The sequence below is a fragment of the Anolis carolinensis genome, chromosome 3 (assembly GCF_035594765.1).
Source record: "Anolis carolinensis isolate JA03-04 chromosome 3, rAnoCar3.1.pri, whole genome shotgun sequence".
Classification (NCBI taxonomy): Eukaryota; Metazoa; Chordata; class Lepidosauria; order Squamata; family Dactyloidae; genus Anolis; species Anolis carolinensis.
Genome location: NC_085843.1, coordinates 159,600,683 through 159,616,997, shown reverse-complemented (window position 1 = coordinate 159,616,997; position 16,315 = coordinate 159,600,683). Strand labels below are relative to the sequence as shown.

Below are 16,315 nucleotides of genomic sequence, written 5' to 3'. Positions count from 1 at the left end.
CAGCTTGTCAACATCTCCCGTCAATTGCGGTGCCCAGAATTGAACACAGTATTCCAGGTGTGGTCGGATCAAGGCAGAATAGAGGGGTAGCACGACTTCTAGACACTATACTCCTATTTATGCAGGCCAAAACCCCATCGGCTTTTTTTGCTGCCGCATCACATTGTAGCCACATGTTTAACTTCTTGTCCACAAGGATGCCAAGATCTTTTTCACACGTACTGCTGTCGAGCCAGGCGTCCCCCATTCTGTATCTTTGCATTTCATTTTTTTTCCTGCCTAAGTGGAGTATCTTGCATTTGTCCCTGTTGAACTTCATTTTGTTAGTTTCAGCCCATCTCTAATCTGTTAAGATCATTTTGAATTCTGCTCCTGTCTTCTGGAATATTGGCTATCCCTCCCAATTTGGTGTCATCTGCAAACTTGATGATCATGCCTTCTAACCCTTCTGTCAGAATACACCTCATTTTCAAACATCTAACTCACCTTTTTGCAATTCTTCCAGCCGTTTGACTGCTTCATCTCTCTCTTGCTTGATTTTGTCACACTACAAAAAGATACAATAGCAGTTTCATATTTAAACAATGGCCACCAGTGAGCAGAGGAAACATATGCAAACATACAAAACAAGAATTCAGTTAAAATCACAAGAGCAAAGAAACTGAAAATATATTATGAAAAAACCATGGGTCATGTCCTTATTTATTTTATATCCACATACCGGTTTGCAAAATGTTCACATAAATACAGAAAACAGCTACATTACACATTATTCATCTTCTGCATTTTTATCTGGGCAATTTCAAGGACAGGACAAGACAGGACAGTTTATTCAGACTGCAAACGGTTACCAAATAATCAGAATTGTATTTATATTATCAAAATTTCAGTAGAGGACTAATGACCAGCAAGGAGAAAACAAAGCATTATATATTGGAGAAATGCTCTTATTTTACTCACTCAAAGACACTTGATTAGTTAACTCCAAACTATTTAAAACAAACTTTATGAGAACCAATCTTTTATGAGAAGGATGTTTGGCTATCATTTCCTCTTACCAGAAACCAGTCACATATAAAATCTAACATATAAATCTAACATGTCACATTTTAGGTAAGTTTCTAAATAGCATATATGTTATGGTCTGAACTTTATCCTTTTCATCCTGTGGGTTTCATGAATGAGATGGGATTTGAATATTGGCTTCCAGAGTTGTAGTCCAACACTCAGACCACTACACCATCCCGGCTGTTTTGCACCATTTCCCATAATGTATTTTCATCCAGCATTTTCACACAAATACAAAGCTTTGCCTCATTATTTCATCTGAGCACCATATTTGAAAAAACTATCAAACGGAGCCCCGGTGGTGAAGTGTGTTAAAGCACTGAGCTGGAGACTGAAAGGTCCCAGGTTCAAACCCCGGGAGCGGAGTGGCGTGAGCGGCCGCTGTTAGCTCCAGCTCCTGCCAACCTAGCAGTTCGAAAACATGCCAATGTGAGTAGATCAATAGGTACCGCTCCGGTGGGAAGGTAACGGCACTCCATGCAGTCATGCCGGCCACATGACCTTGGAGGTGTCTATGGACAACACCGGCTCTTTGGCTTAGAAATGGAGATGAGCACTGTGAAGAAGTGTATAATTATATGTTGTTTAGAGGTGATATGTATATTTGATTTTGTTTAAACAGCCAGGTTTGGCTAAGTTAAAATGGTGAGTATTTAAATTGATTATATATGGGGGAAGGTAGCCATCTTAGAGTGCTAGAGCAGGTTACCATAGCAACAGGGGCGGAGCCAACCGCCGCCTGGAAAGGAAAAGGGGGAATATTTTAAAAACCCAAAGGCAGTCTGTGATTTCCATTCACAGTGAAGGAACTAATTCTCAGGTGGAGAATCAGGGTGACTCGGGCCTAAAATAAAAGGATTTATTTTAGGAGTCTGTGATTTCCTAGTCACAGGGAAGGATCTGATTCTTGTGTGGAGAATCAGGCTGGCTTAAATAGGAAGATTTGAGTCAGATTTAGGATAGACCAGACTAGGCAAGTTAGGTGATTTGTCTAGGGTCTTTTATAGAGCCTGTGGATTAGGGAGAATTAATCCCAGGGGATCCAGTAGGATCAGGGTTTAGTGTAACTTAAAGAAAGAAGTATTTTGAAAGTTTAACCACCTCATAACCGTTTGTAACCATTAAGCGAAGTGCCTTTACCAAGTTATCTGAAACCATCAAGCTCTGTACCTGCAATAAACTTATTTTGATTTTATTCCAACTAAGCCTCTGTCATACTCTCATATTAAATTAAGCAACATCAACATCTGTAGTGGAACAAATAGAGAAAGCTTATAAGAACCAGTACCATCTGCCTGACGTCTCTCCATTGGTGGCAGTGAAGAAGATAATCAAACAAATCATTAATTAACATCATCTCTCATAAGGCATCTTTATTCATTGGTGGTGGTGTGTGTGTGTGTGTGTGTGTGTGTGTGGGATTCAAAAGGGTTCCATCTCTGACACACATTCCTGTCAGACACCTCACCTCTGTGCAACTTGGTGGCAAAGCTGAGGGGATTCTAAAGGGATTCCATTCCTCTGTCACCCTCATCAAGTCTCCACATAAGTTCCTTACATTATTTGGTGGCAGCGGTGGGATTCAAAGAGGGATTCCATCCTCTGCCACATCACCTCCTTACATTATTTGGCGGCAAGCGGCGGGATACGTATAACATCCCTAATTTGGTGCCTGAGATCGCTCATTAAAAATTTTCTGAGGTAAAAGTTATAAGGAATGGCCACCAGAAAGCAGAAAAGAGGAGCAGGAGAGGTAGAGGTGTACCAAGGGGAAGAGAGTTCAGATTCGGAACAACAGACCACCATGTCAGAAGCAATGATGAAATATCAATTAGAGATGAGGAAATTAGAATTAGAAGCACAGCAGAAAGAAAGAGAGAGACAGGCACAGATAGAGAAGATAAAATGGGAGAAAGAGGCAGAAGCACAAGAAAAAGAGAAAGAGAGACAGGCACAGATGCAGAAGATGAAATTGGAGAAAGAAGCAGAGGACAAAGAAAAACAGAGACAGGCAGAGATAGAGTTGAGAAGGATGGAGATTGAATGGGAGAAACAGAAGCTGACACTGTCTCAGCCTTCTGTGGAGGCACAACCAGGAACTCCCATCATTAATCCTGTTGATTTAGCCTTAAAGAGGTTTCCTAAATACAACAAGGAGGATGATGTGGAGCAGTTTTTAATTTCGTTTGAATGGTGTTGTAAAGATCTGGAAATAGCTGAGGAAAATTGGATGATTTACCTCAGGCCACAGATTTGTGGAAAGCTATTAGAGATCTACAGTGAAATGGTGGAAGAAGAACGCAGAAATTACACTATATTTAAACAGCTGGTACAACAAAGGTTACAGCTGACTCCTGAATTTTATAGAACAAAATTCAGAACTCTGAGGAGAGAGAAAAATGAAAGTTTCTTACAACTAGCTGCCAAACAGGCACAATATTTTGAGAGTTGGTTGAGGAATTCTGAGGTAAAAGACTTCCAGCAGCTGAAAGACTTAATAAAGTTAGAGCAGCTATACCAGCAAGTTCCATCAGATTATCGATGGCTGGTACAAGATAGAAAGCCTCAGACTGCTAATCAAGCAGCTGGGATGGTGGACCAACTAATTACATTGAAGGAAGGGTTTAAAAGGGAAGAAGGAGGATTTAAGGAAAGACAGTTTAAACAGCCATCTTTTTCCCTCACGCGCGCACAGCAAGGGAGAGGAGCTTCCATAGAAAACACCACCTGGAGGATGGCTAGTGTAATGAACCCTGCCAAAATGGAGGGCAATATTCGATGCTTTCACTGTGGGAAGGCAGGACATTATAAATCACAATATAGTCTTTTAAAGAAAGAAAAACCCTCTTTCTATGTTAAGAAAGTCCCAACCAAAGAGGCAACTAAAGAACCAGCTAAGGTTCAAAAAGATTTACCTCAGGAAATTCAAAAGGAGAGGCAATGTCTGTTTGTTTTGTTAGATCAAACATCAGATGAATATTTGGAAAACATCAACATTGATGGAAACCAAATACAAGGATGGAGGGACACAGGTTCAGAAGTCTGTATCATCAGACCTGAATTAGTAGCATCAAAATGCCAACACCCTATTTATCAAGTTAATTTAAAAGGTTTGGGTCCCGTGATCCCAAGCGAAGTGGTTTCTTTACCAGTTCAATATGGCAAGTGGGAAGGAGTATGGGACATTGCTATTAGTTCTGATATTCCATATAAATGCCTAATTGGAAATGACCTTGCCAGAGAAGTCAAAAAGATACCAAAGACTCTTGATGAGGGTGAATATAAAGAGGAAAGATCTGAGAAAGAAGTTGTCTGTTTACCTATACAACAGAACTTAGAAGAAAATCCTGAGGCAAGTTCTGTAATGGCTGATTTGGTAAATAAGACTGAAGGGGAAAGAGAAATCCTGAGGGAACAAAAGTCTGATGACACATTGCAGCTTTTGTTTGAGCAAGCCCAAAACACTGAGGGAGATTTAACTTTAGAAAAGCCCACCAGGTTCATTAGTAAAAATGGAGTTTTGTACAGGGAAGTTTTAAATCAAAAAGCCCCAGAGATGTCCGCTTCCTATACGCAGATTGTGGTACCTCAGAAGTATAGAGATCAGTTGATGGAGGTAGCCCATGACAGCCCACAAGGGGGACATTTAGGAATTAGACGGACCACTCAAAGAATCACTAAAAATTTCTTTTGGCCTGGCATGTACCAGCAAATTAAAAGGTTCTGTCAATCCTGTGACACATGCCAGAGAATCAGCTCAGGAAGGGATAAATTTAAGGCTCCATTAGTCCCAATGCCACTAATTGGGGAACCTTTTTCTAGAGTGGGCATAGATATCATCGGTCCTCTTCCCAAACCCAGTAGGAGAGGATGCAGATATATTTTGACTATGATTGACTACACAACTCGTTATCCTGAGGCAGTAGCCCTAACAAACATCGAGACAACAACAATAGCCAATGCACTGCTCTCAATATGGGGAAGAACAGGTTACCCTAAAGAGTTAGTATCAGATTTGGGAACCCAGTTCACTTCTAGACTAATGGAAAGATTGCTGGAACTGTGTGGAATAAGGCATTTGACATCATCAGCCTATCATCCACAAACCAATGGCCTTGTTGAAAACCTAAATAAGACCTTGGTTCGCATGATTAAGTCCTACAGTCAGCAACACCCACATGACTGGGACATCAAGCTCCAGCAATTGTTATTTGCCTATAGGGAAGTTCCCCAGGACAGCACTGGCTATAGCCCCTTTGAATTGTTGTACGGGAGGCAAGTGCGAGGACCGCTTGATTTAATTCGGGAATTCTGGGAAGCAAGTCCAGGACCGGAACCTGTTTCAGTGACTAAATACATCAAAGATCTACAGTCAACAATGGAAATGGCCAGGAACACCGCCCAAGAACATCTAGCGACAGCCCAGCAGAGACAGAAAGCTCACTACGATACAACGGCCAGATGCAAGAGCTTCGAGATAGGGGATGAGGTCCTGTATCTTACACCAACCAAGACCAACAAGCTCCAAGTAGATTGGACTGGACCGTGGAAAGTCATCAAAAGACACAGTGGCGTGAACTATTCTATATATGATGAACAGTCTAATGTGGAAAAGCTGGTGCATGTGAATATGTTAAAGCCATATGTAAATAGATCTGTAAATGTATGTATGATAATTTCGGGGGAGGAAACAGGTACTTTTCCCTTTTGGGAAGGGAATAGGAAAGCCTATAGGAGCAGCGAGCAAGTAAAGGTTGATGAGGGATTGTCCCAGAGTCAACAGAAACAAGAAATTATTAAATAAGTATGACCATTTATTTTCGGATCTCCCAGGGAGAGTACAGGGGATATATCATCAAATCATCACTGGTGATACTCCACCCATAGCGTCTCCTCCATACCGAGTTACAGGCAAAATAACTAAATGCATTGAGAGGGAGGTAAAAGAAATGTTGGACATGGGCATTGTAGTACCATCAAGCAGCCCATGGGCCTCACCAATTGTTTTGGTTCAAAAGCCTGATAACACCATAAGATTCTGTGTGGACTATCGACTTTTAAACAAGGTAACACAATCAGATACCTACCCTATGCCTCGGTTAGATGATCTGTTAGAGAAGATGGGGAAGGCCAATTTCATCAGCAGCCTGGATTTGACCAAGGGATTTTGGCAGGTACCTATGGCACCTCAGGACCAGGCAAAGACAGCTTTTAGGACTCATGCGGGATTATATGAGTTCACCGTTTTACCTTTTGGATTAAAAAATAGTCCAGCCACGTTTCAACGTTTAGTGAACAAAATACTTAGTGGTATGGGAGATTTCTGTGTGGCTTACATGGACGACATAGGGATTTTTAGTTCGAGTTGGGAAGATCACTTGAAACACCTCAATCAGGTGTTGAGTCGGTTAAAGGAGGCAGGTCTAACTATCAAGGCTTCCAAGTGCCAGATAGGAAACCGCACAACCAAATATTTAGGGCATATAGTAGGTTGTGGGAGTATCGGACCGGAGCTAACCAAGGTTGAAGCCATCCACCAATGGCCTATCCCAAAAACCAAAAAGCAAGTAAGATCATTCCTTGGTTTAGCAGGATATTACCAGAAATTTATACCATCATTTAGCACTTTAGCAGCCCCTCTAACTGATCTCACTAGAAAGAACTGCCCCAATCAGGTAATTTGGTCCCCTGAATGTCAGAAGTCCATGGAACAATTAAAACAGGCCCTTACATCAAACTCTGTTTTAAAAGCCCCAGATTTTGACGCACCTTTTATTTTGACCTGTGACGCTTCTGATACTGGATTAGGAGCCGTCTTAAGTCAGGTTGACACAGAAGGGGAAAATCATCCAATCCTCTTTCTGAGTAAGAAATTACTTCCTCGAGAGTGCAGCATGTCAACTATTGAAAAGGAGTGCTTAGCCATAGTTTGGGCTATACAAAAATTAAGGCCTTATTTATGGGGGAGGAGGTTCACCCTCCAAACGGATCATGCCCCATTAAAATGGCTAGATAACACCAAGGGAACTAATAACAAGCTTCTTCGATGGAGCCTGTTACTACAGGATTACTCCTTTGAAATAAAACATGTAAAAGGTAAAAACAACATTGTGGCGGATTCACTTTCCAGGACATATTAGAGGTTGCAACAATGAAGGTTTGTGTTTATATATGTTGCATGATAATGTGTTAATATTATATGTTAAGAGTGTATTAATATGTATTGTTGTATATTTTTAATTACAATCCACATTATTATTTTTGACCATACTAGGATGTAGAAAAGTCAAAAATAATCTTTATGGGTTGGGAGGTGTGTGAAGAAGTGTATAATTATATGTTGTTTAGAGGTGATATGTATATTTGATTTTGTTTAAACAGCCAGGTTTGGCTAAGTTAAAATGGTGAGTATTTAAATTGATTATGTATGGGGGAAGGTAGCCATCTTAGAGTGCTAGAGCAGGTTACCATAGCAACAGGGGCGGAGCCAACCGCCGCCTGGAAAGGAAAAGGGGGAATATTTTAAAAACCCAAAGGCAGTCTGTGATTTCCATTCACAGTGAAGGAACTGATTCTCAGGTGGAGAATCAGGGTGACTCAGAAGAATTTGAGTCGGGCCTAAAATAAAAGGATTTATTTTAGGAGTCTGTGATTTCCTAGTCACAGGGAAGGATCTGATTCTTGTGTGGAGAATCAGGATGGCTTAAATAGGAAGATTTGAGTCAGATTTAGGATAGACCAGACTAGGCAAGTTAGGTGATTTGTCTAGGGTCTTTTATAGAGCCTGTGGATTAGGGAGAATTAATCCCAGGGGATCCAGTAGGATCAGGGTTTAGTGTAACTTAAAGAAAGAAGTATTTTGAAAGTTTAACCACCTCATAACCGTTTGTAACCATTAAGCGAAGTGCCTTTACCAAGTTATCTGAAACCATCAAGCTCTGTACCTGCAATAAACTTATTTTGATTTTATTCCAACTAAGCCTCTGTCATACTCTCATATTAAATTAAGCAACATCAACATCTGTAGTGGAACAAATAGAGAAAGCTTATAAGAACCAGTACCATCTGCCTGACGTCTCTCCATTGGTGGCAGCGAAGAAGATAATCAAACAAATCATTAATTAACATCATCTCTCATAAGACATCTTTATTCATTGGTGGTGTGTGTGTGTGTGTGTGTGTGTGTGGGATTCAAAAGGGTTCCATCTCTGACACACATTCCTGTCAGACACTTCACCTCTGTGCAATTTGGTGGCAAAGCTGAGGGGATTCTAAAGGGATTCCATTCCTCTGTCACCCTCATCAAGTCTCCGCATAAGTTCCTTACATTATTTGGTGGCAGCGGTGGGATTCAAAGAGGGATTCCATCCTCTGCCACCTCAGCTCCTTACAAGCACCAACCCCCAGAGTCAGACATGACTGGACTTAACGTCAGGGGAAACCTTTACCTTTTATCAAATGTTAATTCAGTTGAGGACATGTGAATTATGTATGTTCACACTAAAATGTGAACTGAACAAATTCCTCCTGTAGGATGTCCTGCAAAAACAAAGTTTTTGCAATTTAATAAACATTTTTCATGTTTTTATGATATAACCAATTAGGAAATGACATTTATAACCCAGGGACAAAAATAGAGTTATGTTGTGCTATTGTTTAGGTCCTAAGCTTGACTTCCTGAATACTGTACTATACATTACTGTTTTTCATATTTTTCCTTTTTAAAAAAACCTATAAAGTATATTGACCATGACCCTTGTGAGAGTTATGTTTCATTTTGTCACCAATCTAGAGGTTGTTTACATAATCAGGGATGTTTTGGGTAGATTCAAAGTCAGTTAAGTTGGAATTGTTATTCTTAACCTTATCCTGACCTGTATAGAAAATGTCTTGGGTGATACAGTCATCTGACTTCTCCTTAAGTTACTTGCAATCACAAATAACACTACTTTACAACCACCTTAGATTGTGTTTATATGACACCTCTATTTCATCAAGCAAGAATGACTTCTTATCTAAAGGTACTTCACCTTTCACCAGCATCAAAACCCCAGAACACACGAACCAATCAGAGAATTGAACAGAGCCAAGTTGTGCCTGTTATATGAATGCTGTGGTGAATTCTATTCCAAAGGTAAAAGGAGTTAGTCTATGCACTGAACCTGGCTGGGTGGGTGAAGATAGGATTCAGCACCTTGGATAGCTCCAAGTCTTCAGCAGAGTCCATACTGTTGGTTAAAACCCAAAGCAGATCATGACTGGAAAGCCTCTTGACAGACCTTGTGAATAGCACCATTTTCTCCACAGAGGGAATGTTTGTTGTCAGTATGATGCTTACATACATGCATGGCTATAAGTGCCTTTCACATGTTTGACTCCATTACTACCATTGATCCACGGCTGTCCTTGGCATTTTGGCTTTTTCAAAGAATGGAGTCTGATTATCTAAATGAGAAGCAGAAGCAAGGATAAACCAAGGGAAGATATGTAATGATATCATTTACAAAAAGCCAACCTTAAGGGTAAACTCAAGAAACTGAACAGGACATATCATTATTAATAGGTAGATAAGATTAATATAGTTGAACATAAAAAAAACAAGATGATAGCAACCAGACTGACTGATAACTGGCAAATTTATTTATTTATTTATTTACAGTATTTATATTCCGCCCTTCTCACCCCGAAGGGGACTCAGGGCGGATTACAATGAACACATATATGGCAAACATTCAATGCCAACAGACAAACAACATATATAGACAGACACAGAGGCATTTAACATTTTTTTCCAGCTTCACGATTCCGGCCACAGGGGGAGCTGTTGCTTCACTGTCCACTAGTGGCTGTACTTCCTCATTCCTTTCCTCGTGTTTTGCTGGCAGTTTTATGATGTTGTAAATTAGTTAAATTAGCATCCTGCATAAAGCATACCTAAATTTCCCTACTTGACAGATGCAACTGTCTTTCAGGGCTGCATAGGTCAACAGCAAGCCGGGCTATTTAATGGTCGGGGGCTTAACCCAACCCGGGCTTCGAACTCATGACCTCTCGGTCAGTAGTGATTTATTGCAGCTGGTTACTAGCCAGCTGCGTCACAGCCGTGCCACAGAGAAGGACAGTGACAGACTTTGCATTTCTAGGTGCGAAGATTACAGCAAACACAGATTGCAGCCAGGACATCAGAAGATGTTGACTTCTTGGAAGGAGAGCAATGACCAATCTCGATAAAATAGTGAAGAGTAGAGACATCACGCTGGCAACAAAGGTCCACATAGTTAAAACAATGGTATTCCCCATAGTAACCTATGGATGTGAGAGCTGGACCATAAGGAAGGCTAAGTGAAGGAAGATAGACACTTTTGAACTGTTGTGTTGGAGGAAAATTTTGAGTGCCTTGAACCGTAAGAAGATCAAACCAGTCCATACTCCAGGAAATAATGCCCAATTGCTCACTGGAGGGAAAGATATTAAAGGCAAAGATGATATACTTTGGTCACATAATGAGAAGACAGGATAGCTTGGAGAAGACAATTATGCTGGGCAAAATGGAAGGAAAAGGGAAGAGTGGCCGACCAAGGGCAAGATGGAGGGGTGTTATCCTTGAAATGACCAGCTTGACCTTGAAGGAGCTGGGGGTGGCGATGGCCAACAGGAAGCTTTGACATGCGCTGGTCCATGAGGTCATGGAGAGTTGGAAATGACTGAATGAATAAACATCAACAAGGATTAATACTGGATTTAGCCCTCTTCTTTGTCTGATTGAAGCTGGACCAGTACATAAGTAAACACTGAGGTGAGTGAATAAGTGAAGTCTTTCTCTGTAGTCAATAGATGGAAATAGAATTTAAGGGTGGAACTGGATTTCAGCAAAAGAATATATCCTGAGACTTCATGGCTCAGACCAACTATCTCTGTAGTCTAGTATTCTGTTCTCATAATGGCAGACAAGTTTCCCAAGGAACACACTGTCTCACTCATGCTCAGCAGATGATACAAAAACCCATATTACATGGGGTACTGAAGGAGACACATATTTATCCTGACTAACAGCTGTTGATACCACAATACATATTCATATAGGAGAATGTAAGTAATCGTTTTCTTCCCTCCAACAGAATCCCTATCTTCATTTGGGTCAACCAGCTATTTCATTTAGACTTTTTGGAAAATCCAAGAGGATTCTGATTACAGATTTCCCATGGTTCATTTGCTAGTGCCCTTAAAGCTTGTCATAGTATTCCCACCCCCAACACATATAGGAAGACTCAACTGGAAAACGCTTAACAATAATTTTGATCTGATAAAATCCAAATTCAATTGACACTTCAGGATCTGCATTTACATGTATAGAAATAGAGCAGAATGAGACTCAATTGTGAGAGATGCTGAAATTAAAACATCTCAATCAAAGCTATATAAGACTTGTATGACAATGGGGTTGCCTGCCATTCTTTAAAAAAACACCTTTATATCTCAGAATGAAAATGGATGGTCAAGGCCATCAAATCCACAGATGCCAGCTGCCCTACCTCTAACAAAGTATTCTTTCCTCTATCTTAACTCCGATGCACAAAGACATCCACACAATGCCAAACCCTCTGAGAATGAAAAAAAATCTGTATCGTGTATATTCATGTCAGTGATTCATATTGATCAGCCTCAGATGTTTGAATACATAGATAGTTTTACTGTAAATCAATAGTGTTTTGTATTTACTTAATGACAAGAAGACTGTAAAAAGAAAATTAAGTATTCTACAGCTAGCTTTTACCACCTGATGAAATCAATGGTTTATAATAATAGGTCTCATTGCAACAAATATGGCAGCAAGCAAAGTCAAAACAAAATCTGTCAAGAGTAGCTATAACTGTTACTACATCTCTTTTAGAATTTGGCTTAGTGCAGATTTTAATGCCCCTGATTTGTTAAGGATCATTGAAAGACGAGGAGCTGGCCCAGGTTTGTGAACTGCCTCTCCATCCTTCCTCTCACCGCTAATTTAAATCTTCCCCCAAACATTCAGTTCTCAGACTCTCAAATAATATTGGCAAATATGCTTTAATCTTTAGAGCCTGGTTAAGGCAGAGCTTCCGGTTAGCATTCACTATGATCAAGTCTGATGCTAATGGAGGGATTGATTTATTCTGAAGGAAAAAGGAGGGAGAAGTATATATCACAGTAACTTCATTTTCTAAATCACATCACGCAAGTCCTAAAACACATGGGGTAACATCAAATGTTAGGCCTAACTATAGCAGCCAAAGTAGTAACTCATCTGGAAAACAATTCAAAAAGGATATTGAAAAGCTGGAGTCTGTCCAGAGAAGGGCAACCAAAATGATCAAAGGTCTGAAAGCCATCTACTATGAGGAGTAATTTAGGGAGCTAGATATGATTAACCTGGAGAGGTTAAGAGATGACATAAATAGCCATGTTTTGAAAGAATATCCCATTGGGGAGGGAGAAAGCTTATTTTCCATTGTCTCAGAGACTAGAGGTGGGCCCGGGCTGTGGCGCAGGCGGGAGAGCAAGCCAGCTGCAATTAACTGCAATGAATCACTCTGACCAGGAGGTCATGATTCGAAGCCGCTCGGAGCCTACGTTTGTTTGTCTTTGTTCTATGTTAAAAGGCATTGAATGTTTGCCTATATGTGTAATGTGATCTGCCCTGAGTCCCCTTTGGGGTGAGAAGGGTGGAATATAAATGCTGTAAATAAATAAATACACCAGTGGTTCCCAAACTTATTTGGCCTGCCGCCCCCTTTCCAGAAAAAATATTACTCAGTGCCTCCTGGAAAGGGGGTGTGGCTTAGAGAGGTGGGCGTGGCTCCTGCTCAAAAGGACAGGGCTGAGCCTCTCCCCTAGTCCAAGATGCAGGGCTGGGAGAGGGAGGGGGAGGTGGGTAGGGCCACAAATTGGTGGCCAGGACTGGGATGGGCGGAGTTACGAGCTCTGAGGCAGGGCTGAGCTTCTATCCCTGTCCTGCGGCACCTCCCAGGACACAGGGGGCGGGGCTAGAGGAGGGGGCGGGGCCTCTTCCCAAGTTCCTGATGGGGTTCAACCTCTATACCCCGCCCCCGTGTTCTAACAAGCGCCCCAGGGGAGGTATACAGAGGCTCAGCCCTATCTCACGCTCTTGGGAAGAGGCCCCGCCCCCACCCCAGCCCCACCCTTTAGTCCTAAAAGGCCTCTCAGGAGAGGTATAGAGGCTCAGCCCTGTCTCGGGCTCTTGGAAGGAGGCCCCGCCCCCTTCCCTAGCTCCGCCCTCTGTGTCCCAGCAAGCGCCTCAGAAGAGGTATAGATTCTCAGCCCTGTCTCGAGCTCATGGGAAAAAGCCATGCCCCTCCCCTCGCCCTGCCCCCATGTCCTAATAGGTGCCATCACTGCCCCTTGGATCGCTAAAGCACCCACCAGGAGGTGGTAGCGCCCACTTTGGGAATTACTGGTCTACACTGCCATTTAATGCAGTGTAGAGTCATATTAGCCTACGTTCATCCACATAACACACACAGTCTGGTGCAAATTAATCCAGGATAAGCCACTTAACGCTGCTGCACTTTGGGATAAAAAATATAGGACAAAGTCTGCATCCTGTTCTGGGATTCTAAATTTCCCCTGTGTTGGGTGAGTGGGGAGAGCCACCATGGATTCTTATGTGGGATTGTGTCCCCACAGCTATCACGTGCTTCATGGGCTCAGACAGCCTGGGGAGACAGAATGGCTGACTCTACTACCACCTAGCACCCCAATTTTGCCTTCCAAAGACAGAAAATGGTATGCACCTTGTGCTCTGGCCTGCTTTACTTGCTGGTTTGCTGCCATATGACTGAACCTGGCAGCTTCAGAGGAGGGGGCTTGCTCTTTTGGCCCAGTTCCTTTGCATCCATTCCAAGATTTTATCATTATACTTTTTGTATGTGATTTTTTATGACTTGTTTTTATTGTTGATTGATCTGTTTTATTGCTTTATTTTTATATTGTTGATGTCTGGGCTTGGCCCCATGTAAGCTGCCCCGAGTCCTTTCGGGGAGATGGGGCGGGGTATAAAAATAAAATAATATTAATTATTATTATTATTATTATTATTATTATTATTATTATTATTATTAGTATTATTATTATTATTGCTCCTCCAAAGTTGCTTTGTTTTGCCACATGGGACATACCAGGAAGTAAAAGAACCCACAGATCAAGGTAAGTGGCTGTTTTCTGTCTTTTGGTTGCTAGAGTGTTAGAGAGAGTAGATGCCTGACAATTCCCAGCTGTGCTGAACCGATTTCATCACGGCTGGACTTTGGGGCTGGTATCCCACCTTGGAAGCAGTTGACAGCACCCAGGTGTGGCCATAATGCAGTTTCATACCATACCAGTTGGAACTGCCCATACCAGTTAGAGCTGTATTATGTATGTAGAACCAACCTAGGATATGTGGCAACAGAATCAAACTATGGGGGTAAAGATTCCATATGAATGTTAGGAAGAACCTCCTAACATTAACAGGGAAATATGCTGCTCTGAGTTTGCCAGTGTCCTATTCTGGAATTGTTTAAAGCAGAGGCTGGATGACCATCTGTCGGGAGTGCTTTGATTGTGTATTACTGCATGGCAGGAATTGGGCAGGGTGGTCCTTACAGTCTCATCCAACTTAATGATTTTATTATTCTAAGCCCATTTCACTCTAACATCACATTTGATTTGTGATTTGGAAGTTCAATCCAAATCACTACAAAAGCAATTTTCTCTCATGTAGGCACAATAGAATCATAGTCTAATCACTCTCGATCCAATTAGGCTCAGTTGCGATTGAGAAAGGTCTCTGGCAACTACACATTTTTAGCTGCCATGTTCATCAGATCCAATGTTCCTTCTGATTAATGTCTGATCCATATTTACTTAGAAGTAGATCTCACTGATATTCAAACAGAAGTGCAGTGTTGGTTTTAAAAGGTGCACTTCGGCCTGCTGCTATCTAGGTTTATAAAATACTTGGTAATTGGCAGGACACTAGATTCAGGTTATGGTGAACAACTTTTGAATATTTGTTCAGCACAAGAGGAAAAAACAGTTACAATAGCAGAGGGGGAAACCCAGCCTGTGCGCTCATGTGCTTTGACATAAATGCCATCCAGGATTAGGATTAAGCATGCATAATAAAGTATTTGTATGGGAGCTCTGATCTAAATAGAACATTGTGGTGCTGCTGATAGCTGACAGTTTAAATTACAGAGCAAACAGGGAAGTTGCTTTACTATTGACCTTTGGCCAAAAATATGGTAAAAATGAGTTTGTTCCCTCAGCTCAAACATTCCCTCTTTCAATTTCAGGTACAGAATATTCCTCATTAAGTTGGGAATGGTATTTTAAAAAATTATACTGTAGTCATAGAAAAAGAGCTGACTAATATAGGAATCTTGATTCAAAATAGCACATTTTTGGGCTGTTGCTAGTTCAAAATTGCTATCTAAATAAGGAAGTAGTTTTACTACTGATGTGTAACCAAACATATTGTGACAAGTAACAGCACCTATACGATCCTGTCTACAAACAGAAACATGCTCTGATGGTTGTTTGTAATTCAATGAACCATCCTGAACAGGGATGTATACCAGCTTTTATGCTGACTTTCAGGGCAACACTATATTTTATAATGATGAGTTCTTTGGAAAAAAAATCAAAATAATATACTTAAACTTCCCTCTTTTAATTTTAAAGAAAAATCAACTGATCTGCATTATGTTTCTGATACAACTTGTGGGCCTGTACCCACTTGCTGTTGAAAACACACTGTTTTCTCCACTGATTTTTGTCACCAAATATCATGTTTACTGTAAGTATCAGCTTCAGCTGAAAGAAACTAGTGATGATTTTCAGTAGAAAGTCAGTTCAGAAACAGGTTTCTGCAATCTGGTTGTGTGCTTTTCAAAATTGCCAATGTTAGCTGAGATTTAATCAGGAAATATCCAATTAGGGAAAGCTTGTATAGAGAGGCTCCAATCCAGCCAGATCAATGATGGGGAGCTTCGGGATTTTCCCCCCCTACAAATTGAAAGTTTGTCTTTATTCAAAGTAGTTGCTATATTTGATGTATTACTGTTAAGGAAGTCAAATTTGCTCATAAACTTATCCTAACATAAGGGAATGGAGACAAAAGTGAGTTAGGCAAAAAGAGAGAGTGCTTTGTTCCATATGTCAGTGGCTTGCAGATTTTGTATGCTATTGTTTTTAAAGTAATTAAAATTACATT

At 41.0% G+C, this 16,315-nt stretch overlaps 1 protein-coding gene across 3 annotated transcripts in view; it reads right to left on the bottom strand.

Moving 5' to 3' along the window:
- Positions 1 to 16,315, bottom strand: part of shtn1 (shootin 1) — a 144,950-nt gene that overhangs the window by 107,120 nt on the left and 21,515 nt on the right. For all 3 annotated transcript variants that reach the window (XM_062975662.1, XM_008114814.3, XM_062975663.1), the window contains exon 3: positions 487 to 547. In XM_062975662.1, the coding sequence (XP_062831732.1) occupies positions 487 to 547 (61 nt within the window). The remainder of the gene's footprint in view (positions 1 to 486; positions 548 to 16,315) is intronic.